General features: G+C 47.5%; 1 protein-coding gene and 1 long non-coding RNA gene across 2 annotated transcripts in view; one reads left to right on the top strand and one right to left on the bottom strand.

Moving 5' to 3' along the window:
- The window catches only part of SLC22A5 (solute carrier family 22 member 5), a 25,161-nt gene extending 12,447 nt beyond the window's left edge, over positions 1-12,714 (top strand). Inside the window, exons 3-10 of the mRNA XM_035014098.1 lie at positions 1,422-1,576; positions 2,525-2,696; positions 3,866-3,992; positions 5,907-6,007; positions 7,716-7,930; positions 9,392-9,574; positions 10,846-10,981; positions 11,311-12,714. Of these exons, the coding sequence (XP_034869989.1) occupies positions 1,422-1,576; positions 2,525-2,696; positions 3,866-3,992; positions 5,907-6,007; positions 7,716-7,930; positions 9,392-9,574; positions 10,846-10,981; positions 11,311-11,398 (1,177 nt within the window). The 3' untranslated portion in view covers positions 11,399-12,714. The remainder of the gene's footprint in view (positions 1-1,421; positions 1,577-2,524; positions 2,697-3,865; positions 3,993-5,906; positions 6,008-7,715; positions 7,931-9,391; positions 9,575-10,845; positions 10,982-11,310) is intronic.
- LOC118016620 overlaps positions 2,188-24,372 on the bottom strand; it is a 23,354-nt gene continuing 1,169 nt past the window's right edge. Inside the window, exon 2 of the long non-coding RNA XR_004680877.1 lies at positions 2,188-2,812. This is a non-coding gene — a long non-coding RNA (uncharacterized LOC118016620). The remainder of the gene's footprint in view (positions 2,813-24,372) is intronic.

A 24,372-nucleotide genomic window follows, 5' to 3' on the forward strand; every position in this document is an offset into this window, starting at 1 on the left:
TGAGCCGAAGGCAGACGCTTAACGACTGAGCCACCCAGGTGCCCCAAAAACCAACATTTAAAAAAAATTTTTTTAGGGGCGCCTGGGTGGCTCAGTCGTTGAGCGTCTGCCTTTGGCTCAGGTCATGATCCCAGGGTCCTGGGATCGAGCCCCGCGTCGGGCTCCCTGCTCCGCGGGAAGCCTGCTTCTCCCTCTCCCACTCTCCCTGTTTGTGTTCCCTCTCTCGCTGTGTCTCTCTGTCAAATAAATAAAATCTTTAAAAAAAAAATTTTTTAATGAACACATATAGAAAACCACACAGAACAAATGTGTGGGTTGATGAATTATTCCAGGGAAATAACCTTGTAACTACCACCAAGTCATGAAAAAGAACCTTGCTGGCCACCAAGGAGCCCTGTGCACATGTCCCATTCCAGGTACCACAGCCTTCCCTGCCCCCCCCCCCCCCCCCCATAATTAACCACCAGCCTGGCTGTTACAGTAATCACTTGTGGGGTTTTTGCAGCTTTATTATCCAGATGTGTATCCTTAAACACAAGTTTAGTCTTGCCCACTTAAAAATTTTTGATAAGTTTTTGTGGGATTGATGAAGGGATTCTTCCTCCATCCTTTTCTTTGCCAGACACTTTATCTTTTGCACCCAGGGCTGTTCCACTGCAGAATTTCCCAGGCTGGATTTTGCTGGTTGCATACTCATGGTGCAGTTCAGTATCTTCCTCCTTTCTCTTCATTTCCTGCAAATTGGTGGCTGGATCTGGAGATTTCATCAGATCCAGGCTCATACCCCTTAGCAAGACTAGGAATCATGTTAATTCAGTTGTCTCTTCAAGAAAAGACTGTTAGCAATCACTGAAACATAATGCCCCAACATAATGCCCATTTATTGAGGAATATAAAATGTTGATATTCTAATTTTATCACTTCTTTTTCATTTAATAGTTGGAATACTTTTATAAAATGATATTTTCCCTCATCCATTATTGGTTCCTGTTCAGATACTTTACATAGGAATTTCAGGACAAGTGTTTCTTTCCCTCTATTTACCAGTCTTCATTTAAAATGACTTGTTTCTTTATCATCCTCCAAAATAAACCAGTCCTTTAAAAAAAAAAAAAAAACCATTATGAATATATGGATTTAAGTATAGTGAATACATTTCGATGCCTTGCAGTCATTATCGTAATTCTGGCACTGTCATGAGGGCATCCTAGTGCCTGGGCTGCACACTGATCCTGGGGATGGCAGGGTGGGGGGGCGAGTAACAGGCCCAGTACTGGGGACGGGTACTGTCCGTGCCATGTGCCCTGGCAGCATCGTCCATGACTCCTCCCTGGATGGCTCTGGGGAAAATCCCTCTTGGTGGGGCCCATTTCTGCCACCTTCTCCCAGCTGGATCTCTGTCACTCTCTTTTCCTTCCCAGGTTTGGTCGGAAGAACGTGCTCTTTGTGACCATGGGCATGCAGACGGGCTTCAGCTTTCTGCAGGTCTTCTCGAAGAACTTTGAGATGTTTACTGTGCTGTTTGTCCTTGTGGGCATGGGCCAGATCTCCAACTACGTGGCAGCATTTGTCCTGGGTATGGCCAACAAGTTGGAGTTGAGTACTTGATCCTGTGTTTCACCGTCACCCCACCATCCACTCTCTAGAGACGGCCGTGGTATCCCTCAAGGGGACGTGGTCGTTAGCAACACCAACCAGGGCTGTGTGGTGAACCCAGTTTGCCCAGCCTTGAGTCCCCAGGAGCACAACAGCCTGAGTTCCAGATCTTTTCTGGTCCCGTTAGTATTCAATAGCCATTTTACTAGAATTCACCCAAGATCATCAATGAAAAAACAGGACCTTCCCAGGGCTGAGGTTGTTAAGGAAAGATAAAGACATGATATGAGGAACAGGGACCACGAATGGCAGGCTCGTCAAGGAAGAAAGCTGCCTCTTCTGCAAAGCATTGTGTTCTCTGAAACTGGCAAGAATGAATTGATACGAATGGACTTGAGTCTCAAGACCTTAAGAGTTTTAATTCCGAGTACACACCGTGGGGCTTTGGCTTATTCTCACTCAACAGTCACCAGTCTCACTGTTTGGAGGAGTCTCACTCTAGCTTATTGGTCTTTGGGTTCCTTGGGTTGTATGTTGAAAGGACTATTTCTTTCTCTTCACATCCAGTAGAATAATCTTTTTAAAAGAATATTTCCTTGAGCCCGCATGTGTGTCCTTCATGATGACTTCCCCTTTCATAAATTCTTCCTCACGTGAGGATTACACTTTGAGGCCTCACATGGCATCTTTAGCATATGGCTTGGGGAAAGTGATGAAATTTGCAAGGCGGAACCGTCCCTGGGAAGCCTAAGAGGTCCCAGGGGGGCACCCCCAGCAGGTGTTCAGCCTGCAGCAGGTTCAGAATCCCATCCCTCCCTAGGGCGGGGCTGCTCCCTTTCCTGTATGTTGAGAATCATACAAGAGAAGATGAGTGAGGAAATGACCTAAACGAAAGGACTAACATGCCTCCTCCCTTGTTTTCGAACAGGAACAGAAATTCTTGGCAAGCCGGTTCGTATTCTATTCTCCACGCTAGGAGTGTGCATATTTTACGCGTTTGGCTACATGCTGCTGCCGCTGTTTGCTTACTTCATCCGAGACTGGCGGATGCTGCTGCTGGCGCTCACGGCGCCCGGGGTGCTGTGTGTGGCCCTCTGGTGGTGAGTGTCGCCTGCGCCCAGCCGTGCCCAGCCGCGCCCACCAGCAGGTGTCTTCTGTTCGGCCTTCACTGGGGGGGCAGCAGCAAGCCGCAGAGCCGTACCCGGGCTTCCAGAGCCTGGAAGTAGAAATTCTTTGTAAGTCACTTCGGAACGCTGTCTCCACACTCAGAAGAGCCGAAAAGAAAACAGCACGCAATCCCCAGACATCAGCAGACTTGTTCTCAGGCCTGTGCTGGGCCGATCGACGTGCAGGGAGAGGAAGAAGTAGCAGCTGAGAGCTGATGGGGTCTAGCCTGACCTTCAGGAAGCTATGGGACTGACAAGACAGCTTAGGCCCCGGTTCTGGTTGTGTGTTCCTGAGGCCCCAGGCCACAGGTGCTGAGAGAAGAGGGAGAGCACTGGAAGTGAGAGTCCTCTGGCTAGCTTCACAGAGGAAGCCAGGCTCCACAGGGGCCTCCAAGATAGAGGAGTTAGGCAGGCAGAGAGGAGGCCTTCCTTACCAAGAGAGGGAACACAGCAGAGGGGCTGAGGTGGGAATCACACCTTGCAGGTGGGGTTGTTGAAATCACAGCTCCCCTCAGAGCTGAGAGCATTTCAGAGCATAATGGGAGAGGACACAGAGCACAGCATGGGTCCTGGTCATGACCAAAGGGCAGGGGCCATCGAGTGAAGTAGAAAATAAAGATCCACAAAGTCTCTTAAGTCCCAGGGGCTTTGATAAACATATGTAGGGGGTCTGACAAGTCACTTGGGTGGATCCGGGATCGGGGAGTGAGGAAAAACTACAGGCTAAGAGGCCAGTGCAGAAGCTTCTGTGGATGCTGGGGCCAAGCAGGAGAGTACAGCGGGGCAAGAGAATGGGCTGGCCTCCACCCACCGCAGAAGCCAGGCGTCAGGAGCCCAGCTTGTGCCTGTCTCTTCAGAGTCCAGCAGGTGGCACCACTGCTCTTCAGAAATGGAGGTGGCCAGCCTGAAGAGGAATCCCAACCTGGTGTACAGGCCCCTCTAAATTTTGTGCACTCCAGGGTACTCAGAAACTCACACGTTGGATCATTAGTGGGTATGGTGTGAACCATCTCTTTGTTTGGACATTCCCCAAACCCATGTTTGGTTCTAAAACCCCATTTCCCACCTCCACATAGGCTACACCTGGCTCCTTGTACTTCCAGGTTCATCCCTGAGTCCCCCCGATGGCTCATCTCTCAGGGACGACTTAAAGAGGCAGAGGTGATCATCCGCAACGCTGCCAAAATGAACGGGATTGTTGCACCCTCAACTATCTTCGAGTCAAGTGAGGTAAGCACTGCAAGGGAGCTGGTGGGAGGGTCTCAGTGACGATGATTTTAGGACAGCACCATGCAGGAGCCCAGCCCTCTCCATGCCCAAGCCCCAGCTGCCCCCGAGCAGGCCCTGTTAAAATTCACAAGTTGGGAAGAAGGCACCAACTGTCTAACTCTTCACCTTTCCCGTGGGTTTTAAGTTGTCATACTTTATGTAATTCTTTTTTTTTTTTTTTTTTAAGATTTTATTTATTTGAGAGAGAAGGAACAAGAGACAGAGAGCACAAGAGGGAGGAGGTTCAGAGGGAGGAGCAGACTCCCTGCCGAGCAGGGAGCCCGATGTGGGACTCGATCCCGGGACTCCAGGATCATGACCTGAGCCGAAGGCAGTCGCTTAACCGACTGAGCCACCCAGGCGCCCTATGTAATTCTTTTCTAGGCAATCTTATTATAGTTTAACAATTAATTTGAATAACACTCTTTCTGAGTAATAGGCCTTTCGTGAAGTTGGCATTGTGGGAAATCACTGTTTCTTATGTCTTATGTGGTTTCTCATCTTAAAGAAAGAGAGTACGTAAAATATGAAGCAGAAATAGATTTGGGGTTAGAAATGTTCAGTCTCCTTCCACTCACCAATCGTTAATCATTGCATATGCTCTTGGAACCAGGTCCTTCTGATATCTGCCCCTTCCCCCACCCCACGCCTCTTGCAAACCCTGTTCTCATGCACCATGAGTAATTTCCTGGCTCTGCCTGATTCCTGGGTCTTGCTTCTCCTTCCTGTTCCCTCTCCCTCCACCCACTACAGGAGGCAGTTTTCCTTAGTCTCCTGACTACCACAGGAGGTTAGAAGTTGTAATTGCTGGCTGATGGGCCTTTGGAATGTGTCTCTGATCTGATGGGAAGACAAGGGACCGGCTGTGAGAACGGCCACCAGCCGTCGTACTGAAGTATGTGTGCAGAAGGAACATGAGAGATGCTTGGGACTCGGGATGCAGACCCAGGGCGTAGGAGAGGGAGCCCAGTTACTAGAGGCATCAGAGAAGCTGTGGCTTGGGCCCTGCTGGCCTCACAGTTAAGTGCTGGCTCGGCAACAGCTCCCACTCAGCATGTCCTGGAAGGGGCTTTAAAGCACAGACATCAGGGTGAGGAGGAGGTAGCAGGGAGGGCTTTTAAGTGTGGTGGCCTTGGTGGCTTTTCAGTGGGGGGTCAGTCTGGGTGAACCCAGAACCCCACTGGCGTCTTTGAGGAAATGAGGCTATTTCAGGGACTCCATTAAGTCAAAAGGTGACCTCCTGTTGAACTGCTAACTCGAGAAAAACAAACTCCAAAGCTGGGTTTGCTTAAGAAAGCAACATCAGTGTGTTTAGACGTGTGGTTTATTAATGTTCTTGGCTGTGCCAGATTTCATAGGAAGTTACTCTGGGTGAAGCTGAGGTCAATTTTCCTGTTTTTCTATCTGAAATTTTTTTCCTTGGAAGTAGACCAGTAACTACATGGTATGAGGACTCAAAACATTAATTCTTTTAAAATATCAGATCAATAAACTACACAGCCAGTTTCTCTCTCTGACCCAGAGGGCAGGGAGCCAGCCTTGGGAAGGAATGCTCAGAGGCCTCCCTGGAATGTGGACACTGATGGAGGCTGGAGGTGGGGCCGAGAGGGAGCTGTCGGCTTGGGCCTGCATCCACCTTGGCTGCCTCCCCTGAGGGACTGGTCACCTACTTTTCCTCCTTATTCTCGTTCACTAATGGGTCATTGACATGTCCTGGGGAAGCCTTCCGCAGCTCAAGATACACTCACCGTACTTTTCTTTTCAAGAAAGAAACAAAACACTCGCCAACTTGGAGACGCAGGGTTTTGGGTATATTATGGGATCCCCGAGTCTCCAACCTCTCCCTCCCATGCCCTTGTCATATCGTTCATGCAGCTGCAAGACCTGAGTTCTGAGAAGCAGCCGTCCCACAGCATTCTGGATCTGCTCCGAACCCGGAATATCCGAATGGTCACCGTCATGTCCATAATTCTGTGGTGCGTAAGTGAGACCTACCTGAAGCTTCCAGACAAAGCATCTGGCAGTGGCTGCCAGGCCTCTCCTTTGCAGATGTGTCTCAGACCAAAACTGAGAGCGTGTGTCATCAAAAAGTAGAAAGGATCTTCCTTGCAGTGAAAGAAGTGGGCATATCATAATCTGAGCTAGTTGGAATCTCAGAAAAGGAGTATGAAATCTGTTGGATTTGGGGGAAGCTATGGAGTCTTTGGGGAATCCTTCCAGGTCCCGAGGCAGATCCTTGGTCACTGTGGGCCCTAGTTTGTTTCTGTCCCCTGTTCCTCAGACAGTGACTGAAGAAGACAGGGAGGCCTTTAAGAAGGATCTAAGTGAAGCCATTATGTCCTTTCCATTACAGAGACTGCTAAGTACTGTCTGGAAATGTGGAAGCAGGACATCCTCCCTCTGGGATGTTCACAGACTGTCCTGGAGGCAGGGCCATGGCCTAGACGTCCTCCTCAGGCTCCTTCTAATGAGGCATTTTGCCAAGTGTGTCAGGAGGACGCTTGTGAGTTACCAGAGAGAGGGGACAGAGCCTAGTGCCTCAGTAGCATTTGCTCAGTGGCCAGACCCTTGGGATTCTACAAGAATACCTGAGCCTGCTGGGTGACAAAAGCAGATTTCATCTCCGAGTCCTTATTACTAGAGTCATCCAGCTTTGGGGCAGCCAGCTCTTTGGCTCACCGGGGGGTACTGTGAGTCACCCATTTCTAAGGAATGGCCCAGGATCCCTCCGGGCAGTGCACCACCCTTGCGTTGCCCTCAGACAGGACCAGCATTCAGCCTGCACCACAGACTGGCAAGCCTGCGATGAGTCACCTGTTCTGTGGTTCACCCAGGTGCTCCTCTAGCTCTGGATTCCCCAGGGACTCCTGGACATTCCCTTTCCCCTGATGGTACCAGCTGTGGTTTCAATGTGCAGATGAACTCAAAGCCTTCTAATCCATAAAGGTCTGGTTTGCCAAAGAGGGCTGGTCATCAGCAGAGAGAATGCCTGGTAGGGACAGGGTCCAGGCCTGGGACGCCGGGAAGCATGCAGATGAGAGATGACATGTCCCCACCATTGGGAGCCCCTCCTCTTCTTCACGAGTACAGTGGGGTTGGGGTCCGCCGCCTCTGTCCAGCCTCCTCCTGGCTGGTTGCCACAGACTGAAGGTCTCCTGGGGGGGTCTTTCTTCAAATGTTTGACCTAATTACTGTTCCTTATTTTATCCTATGCCTCCAGTCCTGTCACACTCCACTCGATACCGGCCTCTGCGCTCATTCCCTCCCTCCTTCTGCAGTTGCTGGATTTGGGGAGGGTCAGAGGGTAGGGAAGTAGCTTTTGTAGGTGCTTCAGTTAGGGTTTTTAAAGCCAGAAGGCAGGTTGGAGGCTGTTACTGGGCTTGCGGGGTGGTTTTCAACAAAGTAAATCTGTCTGAACTATATAAGCCTTTTTGCTGGGACACTGTGTTGGGAATGCTCTGATACTGCTCTGGCCCAGAGTTAACATGGGGTTGGGAGGAAATTCTCAAGAAGACTTCTTGAGAAATTCTCCAGAAGTCTTCCCAAGAAGACTCGGGGTTAAATCTGCTCTCCTCCTGGTAAGGATAGTTTTGAATTTCCTGCAGTAATTGTATTTTAAAAGTTGTTCTGGTTGGGAGGCACAGGGCTGCCGCCTCTCCAGCTTCTCCCTGTGCTCTCTTTCAGGATGACCATATCAGTGGGCTATTTCGGGCTCTCCCTCGACACTCCGAACTTGCACGGGGACATCTACGTGAACTGCTTCCTTTTGGCAGTGGTTGAGGTCCCTGCGTACGTGCTGGCCTGGTTGCTGCTGCAGCACCTGCCCCGGCGCTACTCCATGGCCACGGCCCTCTTCCTGGGCGGCAGCGTTCTCCTCTCCGTGCAGCTGGTGCCCCCAGGTAGGCACGCTGTGCATCTGCGGCCTGGGGCTTTCGCGAGCCCCTCATCCTCTACCAGGCCGTCTCCCCCAATTCATAAAGAAAATAAAATCATGCTATGACAGCTCACTTGCATATCTGCATCCCTCACCCCCCAAAAATAAATAAATAAAATAATCAAGAGAAAGTGTCTCCTGGGACCAGACACAGGTCATGGTCAGGGCTTTGGGCGAGTGGTGAGAGCAACCATATAGGGCTGGTGGTTAATGTTACTCTCTGCCCAAGTTAATGAGTGTGTACGTGTTTTTCTCTGCAGGGGAAGGGGGAAGAAAGAGAGCCAAAGCCATGGCATTTTAACCTGGCCCTACTTTAGTCATGTATATATTCAGCGAGTAGCTCCAGAGTGCCTCTCTGGGCTAGGCACTGTGCTTGGGGCATGAAGTAATGACGCAGAAGTAAACAAGTCGGGCAGAACCCCAGGCCCTCCTGGAGCTCACACTCTAGTTGAGAAGACAACAGACAAGTAAATAAAATGCTTAATATGGTGCAGACTGGGTCACCTTTTATCATACCAGTAAAGGAAGTTTATATAGAGCGGTCACGGACAGTGGCCCTGAAGAGGGGGCAGCGGAGCAGAAACATAGATGAAATAAGGGGGAAAGCCACGAAAGGTCTCCAAGTAGAACGTTTCAGGCCGAAGAAACAGCAGAAGCAGAGAGCCTGAGGAGGGCATACCTCTGGCGTGTCTGAGGAGGAAGAGGGAGCGGGAAGAGATGAAGGAAGGGAGAAGGGAGGGGCCGGGAACAGCATGGTTCTCACAGGCCACAGATGGGTGGGAGGTGGCCCTTTTCCACAGTTCATAGGACAGCGGGTGGACCCTCCTATTCCATCATGGTGCCCAGAGCTGTCGTACACATGGGTTTGGGGGTGATCGTGTGTGGGCCCCTGAGCCTGGCAGCCCTGTGCCTGGGAACAGCCCCCACTGCAGCCTGGCAGGGGAGTCCATCAGGGTACACACAGAGAGGTTCACCCCAGAGCAGGGCAGCTCGGAGGATCGTTCCTGGGGATCTGCTGGCCTATGACTTGTTGAGGTCTGAGTAGAGGGAAACTCCCATTCATCCACAGGTCCTTCATTAATTCCACAGTGCATGCAGAGTGAGGTTCTGGGATGCCACCTGACCCCTTGACAGGCATGTCTTTAATGACTTGGGGCCTGGGACAGCTTTACTTGGGCTGTTGAGGGCTCACCTTGGTGGTCTGTAGGCTGAGAAGGACGTGTCCTCACATAGCTGCGGGTCCCAGCCTCCTCTCAGTAATCAACTTGGAGGGACATCTTGGCTACAGCCACTTATCCCACAGTAGGACATCAGAGAAACTGTCCCCCACATCCCAGAAAGGAGAAAGTATGTTTGCTTCGGGCACCCCCTGGTAGCAGCGTAGCGTGAGTTGGTGCCTTCTACTCTCTTCCCTTTTCCTCTCCAGATTTGTATTACTTGGCCACCGTCCTGGTGATGTTGGGCAAGTTTGGAGTCACTGCTGCCTTTTCCATGGTGTACGTGTACACGGCTGAGCTGTACCCCACCGTGGTGAGAAACATGGGCGTGGGGGTCAGCTCCACCGCGTCCCGCCTGGGCAGCATCCTGTCTCCCTACTTCGTTTACTTCGGTGAGTGTTGGGGGCTGAGGGCACATAGGAGGGTGAGGTGCAAGCACTGAAGGCCCTTACTGTGAGCCATGGGGGCCCGTTACCAGCAAGGCCGGCACCCACAGCAAACGGGACCCGTCTGGGACCAAATCTGTGCCTGGAGAGGCACGTGTCCAGGCACACTGTGGAGGACGCACTCACTTGGACGTGGAACACAACTTACAGACCAGCTGGAAATGGAGGAGATAAGCAAGCAGAGAGTTGCGTTTCCATTTTAGCCATCCCAGGCCTTCCGCCAGAGGATTTGGTTTCTTTATCCTAAGAAACTGCATGGTGGTATCGGGAGCCCGTGTACTTAATTGGAGAAATTTCTTCTTGGAATCAGAGTATAAAAGGAACACGGAGGGAAAGATGGCTACTCAAGAGGTCTGATGGGCTGAGGATTATTGTCCTTTGGAGCACTTTGGTTTTATACTGTGTATAAATCCACCTTGTGCCCCTTTTTTTGAAGATTTTATTTATTTATTTATTTATTTATTTATTTATTTATTTATTTATTTATTTATTTATTAGAGAGTGAGAGAGGGCAAGAGTGCAAAGCAGGGGGAGTGGCAGGCAGAGGGAGAGGGAGAAGCAGGCTCCCTGCTGAGCAGGGAGCCCGACGCGGGGCTCGATCCCAGGATCCTTGGATCATGACCTGAGCCGAAGGCAGGCGCTTAACAGACTGAGCCACCCGAGCACCCCTGCCTTGTGCCATTTTTATTCTTACTTGAAATTGTTTCCTTGTGGCAGCTGATGTTCCTGGCACGTCCCTCGCCAGCACATCTTTGGGGTGGGCTGGCAGCCACCTTGAGAGTACCCAGAGTGTGTTGTGAACATATTACATGGATCTGACAAGCAGAAACACCATATCTGGCCTAAAGGCAAATTGAGCAGGTTGTGACCCAGCTGGAGAGGTGGAGGAGTTATTCCTGTCCCTGGATGAGAACCTTGAGTTCCGTGGAAACCCAGCATTGGGAAATAGGAATAGTAATCACGGCTCAGCCCCATCCCCCCCAGTCTGCACCCCTTCCCTGCACCGTGAGGCGCTGCCTGACCTCTGGGCACCTCTGTGCCAGGTCTGTTCTGAGACCTGTCCTGGTGCCAGAGTCCAGTCTGGCAGCTCGGACTGTGGGAGAAGCCAAGGCCTAGGAGGCACGTGGTCTCTTTAGAGTCCTGGGAGCACGGAGGGAGGGAGGGAGACCAAGTCTGACTGCATCCCTGGCGGGGTGGTTCTGTCTACTTTGCCATAGGTGCCTACGACCGCTTCCTGCCCTACATTCTCATGGGGAGTCTGACCATCCTGACAGCCATTCTCACCTTGTTCCTCCCAGAGAGCTTCAGCACTCCCCTCCCGGACACCATTGACCAGATGCTAAGGGTCAAAGGGTAAGGTCGCTCTGGGTCGCAGTGTTGACGCCCGGGGTCCGGGCCTGGCTGAGGATTCCCCACAAACTCACAGACATCGGTCAGGAATGGCAAGGTGCTTACAGACTGTCCCGTCTGGTCTGACGCAGGCCACCGTGTCAGGGTGAACCTCACAACCACTACACCTGCTCTCGGGTGGGAGAGACCAGGAGAAGCCTTTCAGAATCTGCTCCAAGATGTTTTTTTCCCTTAGTGAGATAACCTCAGGTCTGGGTTTTGTTTGTCTGTTTAGAGACTGGTAGACATCTTTAAAGATTTGTTACTAACATTGGTTTTGCTTGTTTTTATAGCATAAAATACAGGCAAACTCCAGGCCACACAAGGATGTTAAGAGATGATGAAGAAAGCTCCACAGTCCTTAAAAGCACAGCCTTATAACACAACCTCCAGTGGGTGGGGTGAGGAGGGAAGACTGTCCTGTCAAGAAGCAGTTGTGTAGACACTGAGTCCTTCAGCAGGGAGTGCGGAGGGGGGGTCTCTGCTGTTCATTATGTTGCCCCTGTGTCTGACTTGCTCCTGGCTGGACAGCCGGACTCGGGCCGCCTCTACTCCTGGAACACAACCTTCCCTCCAGACTGACAACTTGAGATACACCCTGACGTACGGACTTGGTGAACGGTGGATGGCACTTCCTAAGAAGTTAACTGTTCACCAGGACCTGTGGGGCCTGGAAGAATAGGAGAGGCACCTGCTAAACTTACATGTTAATTTCAGACCTCCTGAGAAGACTGGAGGTCTCAGCTCCCACCTAACCTCCTCCTTTTTCCCTCTCGTGGTGCACTTTAGAGGAAAAGACAGAATCGCACAGGGAATGTGATTTCTCACCCTTTCTTAGTCACAGGGCACATTAACTGGGATTGTTGCTTCCCCAGGCAGGAGAGCACAGATCTGCGGAAACCTAAAGGTAATTACTGTGGAGGGAACCGAGCAGATTCAGAACAAGGGCAAGTGCATTGATTTGTGAGCTCTTGGACCACTCAGTGTGACTGCTGGGTAGACTTGTTTACATCTGATCCAAGCACTGGGCTTGTTCAGGCCCAAACAGATGCATCACCAAGTCTCCTCTTCTCGTTTTCCACCGTGGTGTAAATCCCATCATCTAGCTACTGTGGTTTCTGATGTATGGCTGAAGGAAGTCTGTCAGTGAGAAAGGGAGACAAGCAAACTCATCTCTTTTCTCAAAACTATAACGTAGAATCTACTGTGTTTTGTTTGTTTGTTTGTTATGTCTTTTTCTGCTTAAGTTATTTGCCCTTCAGAATAGATTTAGGAAGGGCTGGTTCCCAGCCTCCTGGTCTGTGTCTTTGTGTTTTTGTGTTTTTCAACCCAGGATCCCTCTGGCGAAGGTGTGCGCTTGCTGTTCGTGCAAGGCCTTATCAGCCTCAGCCGCTAGCACCTTCTCTGAGTGCCAACAATGCCGTCATTGTCTGTGCTTCTTTTGTGATACCTAATCATGGGGAAAAATTACAGAGAAGAAAGTCAAACTGTGTTCACAGTCTTTCAGCGCTGCTCACTTCAGTCGCGTCACGTTGGGAGATATTTTGTGTTCGGTGTAACTGTCTTTTATGATTATGTTACCATGGTACTCCTAAAGCATATGCCTCACCAGGATAAAAACCGTATTTTGTGAAAGCTCCTGAAGTGCCTTGGGAAATGAAGATGTTTTCATAAATAAAATGATTTTTTAAATAATAGCAACTGCCTACCACCTTTATTTCCACAATTTGGTGAGTCAGGCCGCACCATCGCCTGACTTTGGTCTGTGTCAGCTTGGGCTAATTCTAGCCGGGATTGGTGCTTAGTGCCTAAGGCTCAGATTTAATCCCCGTGTGCTAGAAACCTTCGCTCTGTGAATCGACTATGGACAGAGCCAGCCTTCTTACACAAGTGTCTTAGCCTGGGTTCCCCCGAAAGCAGGGCCTCAGGCCAGCGCTTCTGTGCAGGTAGGTAGTATATTTGGGAACAGGATTCCAGGGAGCAGGAATAAGGATGGGGGGGGCAGGAGAGAGGGAGACCCAACCCGAGGATGCACTATCAGTGCTATGGGCACTGCTCCAACCAGCCAGAACCTCCGAGGAGCCTTCTGCAATGCATCTCAAAACTGATCTGCCTCCTGGGTAAAAGGGGAAGCATTTATATGTTGTCCCCGCCTTCCCCATCCATCAAAGGCAGCCCCACAGGCGTCCGCTCCCCACATTTCCAGGTTGCCCCTGTGTGAGTTCCGAGCCAGGTCTTCCCTCTGGGTAGAAAGCAGGAGGTGCTCTATCGCAGACCCGAGGTGAGGCCCTGTCAGGTTGCGCATCAGGGAACATGGTCAAAGCTTGTGTGAACTGGGTCACTGCAGCAGCGGCTGGAGTAAGTGGTGGAACTGGGAAGACTGTGGTTTGGACACAGTCCACAATAGATGTATATATAAAATGTGCCACAGGGCAATTTGAGGTAGAACGTACAGATGGACCCGGGTAAACAGCTCCAGTGTCGGACAGATAAGTCAAAAGGCCTGTTGCATAATATAACACGCAGCGTCTAACTCAGGTGGGAAGGAAGGAAGCTCATCTTCTGTAACCCTGTTGGCTTCTCCACTCTCCTCCAACCTGGTTCTGTGCCAGGTTCCCGATTAACTGCCTTCACGGTGACTCCAGAATATAAATTACCATCCTGCCTGCCCTTTCTCCTGTTGCATGAATGAACAGTTTCTGAGTTTTCTCTCTTATTCTCAGTGCTACTGATGTCAATCATTTGTGGCCTTCTGGGGGCCAAAATCATAACTACCTGAACACTGAGAGCTCTTCTTTTGGCAAGGCAATAGCCCATGTCACTGCTTCTGGGGCTGAACCAAGTACCTGAAAATGCATGCCCTCTGTCTGGACCTGCTGGGCCTGTTTCTAGCAGAGCCATGGCTTTGGGAAGACTAACCAAGTTATCCTGACCAGGGATCTCCTCTCAGGGAGAGAGGGGTGAATAACCTGTAGTCACAGGGGTCACTTGTGCTCAGTTAATACCCTTCAGAATTAGAAACCAGGCTACCCACAGAAATACAAAGGGCAAAGCAAATGAAGTGAAGGAACAATTCAGATTTAAAAAATATTAAGTGTTCTGCCACAGATAAAGATGAAAGCAAGAGTATACCCTCTGATCTTTTCCTTTTCCTGGCAACTAGCTCCTCTCTCCCTCAGAGTTCTCTGAACACTCTCATGAATTTCCAGAAGGGCTGGTATTTGCCAAAGAGAATTATTCTACTTAACACCTAGTTTAAGTGATGGTGAATGAGTTGGGTGGAGAGCCCTGTTTTCTGTCAAGTAGTAAGTCGCCCAACAAATCTTTCCCCTGGGTGTTTTATCATCTAATTGCTTTTCCTAAAGGGCTTTTAGGCTGACAGAGGCTGGAAGCAACACAATATTAGCAATACCTTATGTTGTGTGTGCCATTGCTGTACAAGTAATTTGGAAAAATACAGGCCTAACTTGTTTCATTGCACTTCACTTTGTTGTGCTTTTTACCAATTGAAGGTTCAAGATGTTAGCAGAGGAAGTCATGGAGGATGTGGTGCATCATGTGGTGCAAAGAGCAAGAGAACTAGACTTAGGCGTGGAACCCGAAGGTGTGACTCAATCACTCCCAACTCATGGTAGAACTTGAATGGATGAGGAGCTGCTTCCTGTGGACGAGTAGAGAACGTGGTTTCTCAAGACAGAAGCTACTCCTGGTGGAGAGGCTGTGACAGTTGTTGAAATGACAACAAAAGGATTTAGAATAGGATTTAAACTTAGTTGATTAAGCAGCAGCAGAGTTTGAGAGGATTGACTCTAATTTCAAAAGACGTTCTACTGTGGGCGAAATGATATCAAATAGCCTCACATGCTACAGAGAGAGAATATGGGAAGGAAGAGGCATTCAATGCGGCAGACTTCATTGTTGTCCTATTTTAAGAAATTGCCACAGCCCCCCAGCCTACGGCAACCTCCACACTGATCAACATCTGTCATCAATAGCAAAAAGATTGCCACTAGCTGAAAGCTCAAAGGATGTTTAGCATTTTTTAGTGACAAAGTGTTTTTATTTATTTTTTTATTATTATTTTTTAAAGATTTTATTTATTTATTTGAGAGAGAGAGAATGAGAGAGAGCACATGAGAGGGGGGAGGGTCAGAGGGAGAAGCAGACCCCCTGCCGAGCAGGGAGCCCGATGCGGGACTCGATCCCGGGACTCCAGGATCATGACCTGAGCTGAAGGCAGTTGCTTAACCAACTGAGCCACCCAGGCGCCCCGACAAAGTGTTTTTAAATTAAGGTGTATACATTGGTTTTTTTACATATAATTCTATTGCACACTTAATAGACTATAGTGTAAACATAACTTTTTTAAAAGATTTTATTTATTTATTTGACAGAGAGCAATAACGAGAGAGAGTACAAGCAGGGGGAGTGGCAGGCAGAGGCAGAGGGAGAAGCAGACTCCCTGCCGAGCAGGGAGCCCGACGCGGGGCTCGATCCCAGGACCCTGGGATCATGACCTGAGCCGAAGGCAGATGCTTAACCAACTGAGCCACCCAGGTGCCCCTAAACATAACTTTTATATGCACCAAGAAACCAAAAAGTTCATTTGACTTGCTTTTTTTGTGTGATATTTGCTTTATTGCAGGGGTCTGGACCGAACCTGCAGTATCTCCAATGTATGCCTATTCCCCTGTTTGCTCGTTTGATCCTTATACAAATCCTATGAGATTGATAAACGATGCCCAGGATGACAAAGTCAGAGGTTCCTCAGCAGAAGGCGCATGTCTTCCTGGAGTCTCAGAAGGACCCACCCTGGAAGGTCTCACCTTGGGAGGAAGGGGTTTAACTCAAGAACGGTTGTGCAAGAAGTTGCCAGAGACACTGGAACATCATCTTTCTGATGGGCCAGCCAGGGGGCAGCAGTCAGGCACCTGACACAGAAGAAGTCTCACATGAGAAACTCTTCTCATGACTGTGTAGAGGTGTGGGCATAGACTGTACACATCAAGGACAGGTGCTAAGTGCATGCAGGGGTATGAGTATTTCACAGAGCCAGTCTCCTGAGGAGATCTGAAATATTTAATTATCATGTAACCTTCGATCAGTTTTGAAAATTCCAAATGTCCTCATAGAACGACACTCCCTTATACCAATCAAATGAGTATTAAAAAAGTACAAACCTATAAAATGTTTTCACCAACATCAATCAAACAAGCAAGCAGCATGATGTAAAACATACACTTCAAAAATTGGTGAGGGGCGCCTGGGTGGCTCAGTTGTTAAGCGTCTGCCTTCAGCTCAGGTCATCTGGGATCGAGTCCCACATCGGGCTTCTTGCTCGGCAGGGAGTCTGTTTCTCCCTCTACCTGCTGCTCCCCCTGCTTGTACTCACTTTCTCTCTCCCTCCCTCTTTCTCTCTGTCAAATAAATAAAATCTTGAAAAAATTAAAAATAAAAATTGGTGAAAGGAAAGAGAAGATTCTAACACTGTATTTAGAACATTCTATGTACATTCTAGCAATGTAATACAACCTAATAACTCCTAAACTCCTTAGCCATAATAAAAAGTCATCAATATCTGGAACAATCTCCCTAATACTCCCAAATCTGGGTGACAGCAGACTAGATGAAGGCTTCTATTTACTTCCCTCTTCAAAGATTTTTGGAAACTACTATAGAAAACAAATACATGCAATGGAGAAAAAGGACAATGGGGCTAATCACTGAAAGAAGTGAGACCTGTCCTATAAGAAATGTTCAAGGGAGTCCTTCAGGCTGAAATGAAAGGATACTAGACAGCAACCCAACTCCGCATGAAGGAATAAAGCACATGGATAAAGGGAACAACCTAAATAAATATAAAAGAATTAATGAAAGTGAGGAAATTATTGCCAACCTTACAGAAATAATAAGGATTATAAGAGAACACTATAAACAATTGTGTGCCAACAAATTAGACAACCTAGAAGAACTGGACAAATTCCTAGAAACACAACAATTACCAAAACTGACTCAGGAAGAAACAGAAAATCGGAATAGACTTAAGTAGAGAGATTGAATTAATAATCAAACACCTCCCAAAAAAGAAAAGCCCAGAACCAGATGACTACACTGGTGAATTCTACCAAACATTTAAAGAAGAATTAATACCAGTCTGTCTAAATTCTTTACACAAATAAAAGAGGAGAAAACACTTCCTGACTCATTCTGTGAGGCCAGCATTACCCTGAGACCAAATTCAGACAAAGACATCAAAAGGAAACCATAGATCAATATCTCTTATAAACATAGATGTGAAGTATTCCATAAAATACTAGCAACCCAAATCCAGGAGCATACTGAGAGGATTATATATTGTGACCTAGCAGGATTTATCCCAGGAACACAAATGTAGTTCAGTTTGAAAATATTAAAAATGTAATACAACACATGAATCGAATGAGTTTAAATACAGATTCTATCAATTGATGCAGAAAATCATTTGACAATATTCAACACATTCTCATGATAAAAAACATTCAGTAAACTAGAAATAGAAGGGAACTTCCTCAACATGATAAATGACATCTATGAAAACACCACAGCTAACATTATACTCAATGTTGAAACTGAAACTCACTCCCTAAGATCAGTAACAAGACAAGGATACCACTTGCCACTTCTGGGACTATGCTGGAAGTTCTGGCCATACCAATTAGGCAAGAAAAAGAAATAAAAGGTATCCAAGTTGAGAATTAAGAAGTAAAGCTACAGTAATCAAAACAGTGCAGTACTGGGGCGCCTGGGTGGCTCAGTCGTTAAGCATCTGCCTTCGGCTCAGGTCATGATCCCAGGGTCCTGGGATCGAGCCCCGCATCGGGCTCCCTGCTCGGCGGGAAGCCTGCTTCTCCCTCTCCCACTCCCCCTGCTTGTGTTCCCTCTCTGGCTGTCTCTCTCTCTCTGTCAAATAAATAAAATCTTAAAAAAATAAAAAACAGTGCAGTACTGGCAGAATGACAGATAAAAAGATCAATGAAAGAGAATAGAGTCCAGAAGTAAACATTCACAGATATGGTCAAAAAAGGTGATTTTCAAAAAAGGTGCCAAGACCATTCAAGGGGAAAGGACGGTCTTTTCATCAAATGAGGCTTGGAAAACTGGATGTCCACATGCAAAATAATGAAGGTGGACCCTTATACCATATGCAAAAATTAACTCAGTATAGATCAAAAACTAAACATAAGAGCTAAAATCCTAATACTTTTTAGAAGAAAACAGAGGGGAGAAAGTTTCATTGGATTTAGCAGTCATTTCTTGGATATGACACCAAAAGCACAAGCAAAAAGAGAAAAAAAATTGGACTTCATCAAAATTAAAAACTTTTGTTATATGTCAATTATATATCAATAAAGCTGGGGGAAAATGAAAAACTTTTGTGCATCAAAGGACACTATCGAGAGTGAAGAGGCAACCCAGAAAATGGGAGGAATCATGTATCTACTAAGGTGTTAATATCCAAAATATATAAAGAATTCCTACAGCCCAACAATGTAAGAAAAAATGGTCAAAGGATTTAAGTAGACTCTATAGTAGCTCTATAACTTTAGGCAAGTCACTTAATCTTTCTGAGACTCAGTTCCCTCATCTATAAAATAAATCACATATCTCACTGGGGTATTAAAGATTTTATTTTTTAAGTAATCTCTACACCCGGCGTGGAGCTCAAACACACAACCCTGAGATCAAGAGTCACACACTCCACTGACTGAGCCAGCCAGCCACTCCTCAATGGCGTTTTAAAAGGATTAAATTAGGGGCGCCTGGGTGGCTCAGTCAGTTAAGCGTCCGCCTTCGGCTCAGGTCATGATCCTGGAGTCCCGGGATCGAGTCCCGCATCAGGCTCCCTGCTCAGCGGGGAGTCTGCTTCTCCCTCTGACCCTCCCCTCTCTCATTCTCTCTCTCAAATAAATAAATAAAAATCTTTAAAAAAAAAAAAAAAAGGATTAAATTAGCATGTAAAGTCCTTAACAGTACTAAATTTGTGTTGACAATAATATTGCTATCCCTCCGGACCTCCCTAAGGCAATTATTAACTCTACAAATAATTAGTCCTTATTATGTTCTGTTTGGTTCCATCAGGGAAATTATAGCTACCTTTGGGAGAAATCTTTTTACTCATTCATCCCTTAATGAAAGCCAGAGCCCTTCCTGATGTCCACACATGCTCCTTTCTCTTTTTAGTCCAAGCAGGCTAATGGGATCTAGACTTCTTGTAAACTCACCTACTGTCAGCCTCCACACTTCACAGGGAGATGGGTATGGACTGTCTGGGGTCTGCAACTAGTGAAAGAAATGTTGTTTGACTTATGAGAGAGGTCAGTGTTCAAATAGTAGTCATGACGTGTCTCCAAGCCTGATTTAGGAGGATGAACCACTGTTGGACTTGAACATATCTGTCCTCTCACAGGTGATTCACTCAGACAGGCTCCTGGGGACTGCGATCTTCATGACAGGGCCCTCCTCTGCCAGCCTCTCAAAGGACACCTTGCTCAGGGAGACACACATCAAAGCAAGAGTGCCTTTTGGAGTACTAGCTTCTTTCCCCCACAGAAAGACAGATTTCCATCTGTGTTGCCAAATATGTAAGTCTTTTCCTTTAGGAACACTTATGAGAGACTACTCCTTTTCACAGGAAACCAAGATCACCCAAAGCAAAATTACTTTCCTTTGTTCAAGAACAATTGCTCACTCATTTTCTATTTGTTTACTTTTTCTTCCCCCTTAAGAAAGTTAAAGGATATTTTTGCTATTGATAGGTTGTATTTTTCTAGAAGCAAAGAGTTTTAGTTTTGAGTTCTAAACTGAGGTTTGGAGATTGTCCATGGAACAAACACTTTACAAAGAAGACCAGGCCCTAGCTCACACAGAGGACATAGTTGATAGTTTAGCAGTAAAGCACAAACACATCTTATGAGCGGGAAAGTGAACATGAGATTCCCTGCCCACCTGACATCTCACCCAAAATGTGTAGAATCAAAACCCCGCAAAATGTGATCCTCTCCCCAAATTCTCCAGCTCACGGAAGGGTAGCATTGTGTCAGTCTGGGTCCTCTTTGAGCATATGCAAAGATGGAATTCAACATGCAAGAGCTTCTTGAGGAAAATGCTCATGAAGGCTAAAGGGGAGAAGGAGCTAGAATAGGCAGAGAGAGAGACTCAGATTATGACGCAGGTCTGTCCCCTCTGGAAAGGGAGAGGGAAGGGAAGAGAACTGGGCAGGAAGAGCTTCAGACTGCAGATTAGTTCTGAGAAATTGTTGACCACACCGTTGGGAAGCTCCACAGTCCTGATTGCCTGTTAGATGAGTCCCAGCTTGGGCAGAAATGACCTGGCTCTGGTACCCCCACTGAGTTCATTCACTGTCTGGGAGCAGCCAGAGAGTATGCAGCCTTGTCCGTTTGCTACAGCAAATCTAAAGGGGCGGCGGCTGGGGGCTCTCAGCTCTGTTCTCTGTAGAAGATTCTCTTGAAGAATGATCTGAGTTGCTATACGTCTGCCACAATCGTTCATCCAATTATGCAGCCTGGGAGTCATGCCTGATACCTTCTTTTCCCTTATCTTTAAGACCCAGTCCACTGGCAAGATCCTAACCATTTCACCTCCTAAATATCTCTCACATCTGTCTGTTTTTCTTATCTCCACCACTACCACCATCATCTTGCTCCTAACTGACGACCATCTTTCCATCTATTCACCACACAACATGTAGAGCAGGCTTTTTATCTTTTTTTTTTTTTTAAGATTTTATTTATTTATTTGACAGAGAGAGACACAGCGAGAGAGGGAACACAAGCAGGGGGAGTGGGAGAGGGAGGAGCAGGCTCCCCGCAGAGCAGGGAGCCCGATGCGGGACTTGATCCCAGGACCCTGGGATCATGACCTGAGCTGAAGGCAGTCGCTTAACCAACTGAGCCACCCAGGCGCCCGGAGGCTTTTTATCTTTAAAAAAAAATTTAAGATTTTAAGTTATCTCTACACCTGACGTGGGGCTCAAACTTATCACCCTGAGGTCAAGAGTCACAGGCTCTACTGACTGAGCCAGCCAGGGGCCCCAGAGCCATCTTTTTTTAAAACACAAGTCAGATCTGCTTAAACAACATCAGAGCTCATAGGTTAAGGATCTTGAAGGTCCTCAGCATGACCTTCAAGGCTCTGCCTGTTGTGACTTTTGCCTTATTCTCCAGTCTTCTGTGGACTTGGGTTGTCCTTACTCTCTCTGCTCCATTGACCCTCTGAGCGTCAGGTAGATAATGGTTCAAATCTAGCCTCCTTCCAGTTCCCCAAATGCTCTAAGTTCTTTGCTGCCTCAGGACCCTTGCACATGTTGTTCCCTCTACCAATTATCTCTTCTCCAATCCCATGCCCCTTTACCCAGGTAACTAACCCTCATTCCTTAGCTACCAATTCAAATATCATTTCTTCAGGGAAGCCTTCTCTGACCCTCACACAAGTTTGAATCCTTTGTAATTCCGTCTTATAGTGAATTAAATGCACTCTGTAGCATTTAGGATGATATTCTGTATTTGACTAATTATCTGATTGACTGCCTCACTATACAATGTGTTTCCTGATGGCAGAGACTATATCCATTTTTGCTCATTACTGCATCTCAAGCATTAGCAGAGTGGCTGCATTTTGTAGTTGCAACAAAATATTTGTTGAATAAAGGAAGTATCTGAAAGGGGTATTTGATATTTTTTTTCCTTTTTATTTGAGTCACACTCCAAATGTTTTCTTTTCTACCCAATGAATTGTATTTCTTTCTATTTATATTGTTCTCCAGCAGCATGATCTCCCCTCCCACCCTTCACCCATGGTAAAATCTGTGAGGGCTGGCCTTGGACTTGGGATTTTTCGAGCCTTCCTTGACGAGCACAAGATTTTATTCTAGAGTTAGAAGGTCAGGGAGGTAGGAAGGAAAAGAAAGTGAGTTGCCTCCAAAGAGTTGGGATACAAAGTTGATCTTTGAAAGTTAAATTAGAAATCAAACCAATCAGAGCAAAGATAGGCAACATGCCTCCTTAAAGAGCAATAAGGACTCCAGGACCTACAAGGCCCAACGGTACTGTTACTCAGTAAGGCCTGGCTCTATCTAAAAAAGAAATGTGTTCATCTGAGGAGGGACAGCCCTGGTACATTAATAAGGAGAACCTAAGTAACAGAGAGTGTCCACCGGCCACCAACCCCAGGAGAAGGGTTGGCCAGGACAGCAGGAATGAGTGGCCAATCCTCCCAGCAGCTTGTTTGACCTCTGGTGTGGAGGAAGATGCACCAAGCTCCCCAAGGCTGATATCAGTAAACATCTAAGTCAGATAATTCACTCTTCTGATTCTGGCTTCGAGCTCGCCAAGCCACCTTCTGACAATTAGGTTCCAAATTGTACAGTTTTAAGAAGAGAGTGCACTTACCAGCCAACCTCAAGAGTCTCATGTTCCTGACCGTTTTGCTTCTAACAGTAATGGTTAAGCTCCAGGTTTGGGTATCAGACGGCCTTCATCTGAACCCTGACTCTACCATTTACATACTGAACATACTAACCTTGGAAATTCCCTTTATCTTTTTTTACCCCAACTGAAAAAAAGATCACAACATACCACATGATTACAGGGAGAATTAAAGGAAGCAATACATGTAATGTACTTAGCATAGAGTTTAACAAATAGTGAATGAAATCAGTAAGTTCGCCTTCTGATTTTATATAACATGGATTTTTAATCAACACTGGAACATTGGAAAGACGGAATGTCGGGTTCCACAGGGTCAAAGACCAAATCTGGACTATGGGAAATCACCAAGATGATAGACTACAGGCTAGCCTTTTACCTCCTGGCACCTCTCCGGTCACACAGGTTAACATCTATAAAAGGTAACCAGGACGTGGCTTTAAAATCTTGCATCTCTACCTCTCTTTACCTAACTCTCATCTCCCACACATACTTTTTATGCAGAAACAGATTTTCAAATTTACCTCTACTTTGCTCTCATGGAATTAAGAATGATTGTCCTATCACAAGGAAGAGCTCCAAGGCTTCCCTTGATAATTTTGTTTTGTTTTGTTTTGTTTTTCCTTCATGCTACAGACCAAAAGCGTCATCTCCCGGAGGGGGAAACATGGGCTCTTGTTTTTCTAAGGTCCCCATTTGGCCTGCCCCACTTCCCCAGGTGCTCTTGAGGGAATACTGCAATGACACTTAGAAAGCCACAACACTAGTCACAGATCAAGGCTTCCATCACGCAGGGAACGTGCCTGAATTTCAAACAGGCAAACCAAAGTGACATTGCCAGATTAGACAGTTAATTTTTTCTGTTCCAGTTATCAGACTGCTCTATGACAAAAATGAACAAACACACACACGGCAAATTTGGTTTGGAGTATGGAGTCTTCTCAGTGTTTTCCAAGTAGCAATGCTTCCTTACAAAAGTATTTTCAGATCTCAGTGACCCATGCTGGGCAGAGCTGTAGGGCCTTTCCTGAAACTTCAGGTGTAGCAGCGCTCTAATTAACAGGGCTGATCCAGGGGCTAATGGTCAGGTGAGGTGTGAGGGGCCTTCCAAAAAGACTGCAGTGCCTCCTCGGTCCTTCTAAATCAAGAGAACACAGTCTAAACTTTGAAAACTGTCTTATTATCATGGGGATCTCCAATTTTATCAACTGACATTAGAGAATGTCTGTCGGGCATCCAGAAAAACAATGACCTCAAAGAACCCATCTAGAGCTTCACAGAAAATGCCAAGTATTTTCTCCCTCACACCGTTTCATTTAACCCCTACAACCTTGAGGTAGGTATGGTTACCATCCTCGTCCTACCAGCAAAGAAACTAAGGCTAAGGGATTCTGCCCCAAATCACACAGCCACTAAGTGACAGGCCAGGGCTCACTAAACCCTTGGGTATTGATGGGCACCAATTAGAGCAGGGAGTCCAAATCCTAAGCTTGCTGTGCACTGTTTCTTATCAAATGACGAGTCCCCCATTTCACTGATACCATTGACTTTGGATTTCTCCGCGGACCCAGGATGAAGAGCCTGGTACCTCACGGTCGCCACCAGGCTGTTCGAGGCCACGGGGCCGCCAGCTCGGCAGAGGGTCCAGGGCGCATGCCTGGGCCTGGGGCACCGGCCGACCCCTGGGGGTCTGCGAACGCAACCTGCCCCAGCCGGCTCAGCGCCCCAACCCGGGACCCCTCGGAGGCTCGCTCCGGCCGCCCAGGCCAGACCCGCCTCCTGAGGCCAGCAACCCACGAAGCGCTGCCGGCACGTCCGCCGTCAGCCCCGAGGCCCCAGCAGACGCTGACCGAGGGGCTGGCGGGGGAAGCG

The sequence above is a fragment of the Mirounga leonina genome, unplaced genomic scaffold (assembly GCF_011800145.1).
Source record: "Mirounga leonina isolate KUSES-001 unplaced genomic scaffold, KU_Mleo_1.0 Mir_168, whole genome shotgun sequence".
In the NCBI taxonomy this organism is placed as follows: domain Eukaryota; kingdom Metazoa; phylum Chordata; class Mammalia; order Carnivora; family Phocidae; genus Mirounga; species Mirounga leonina.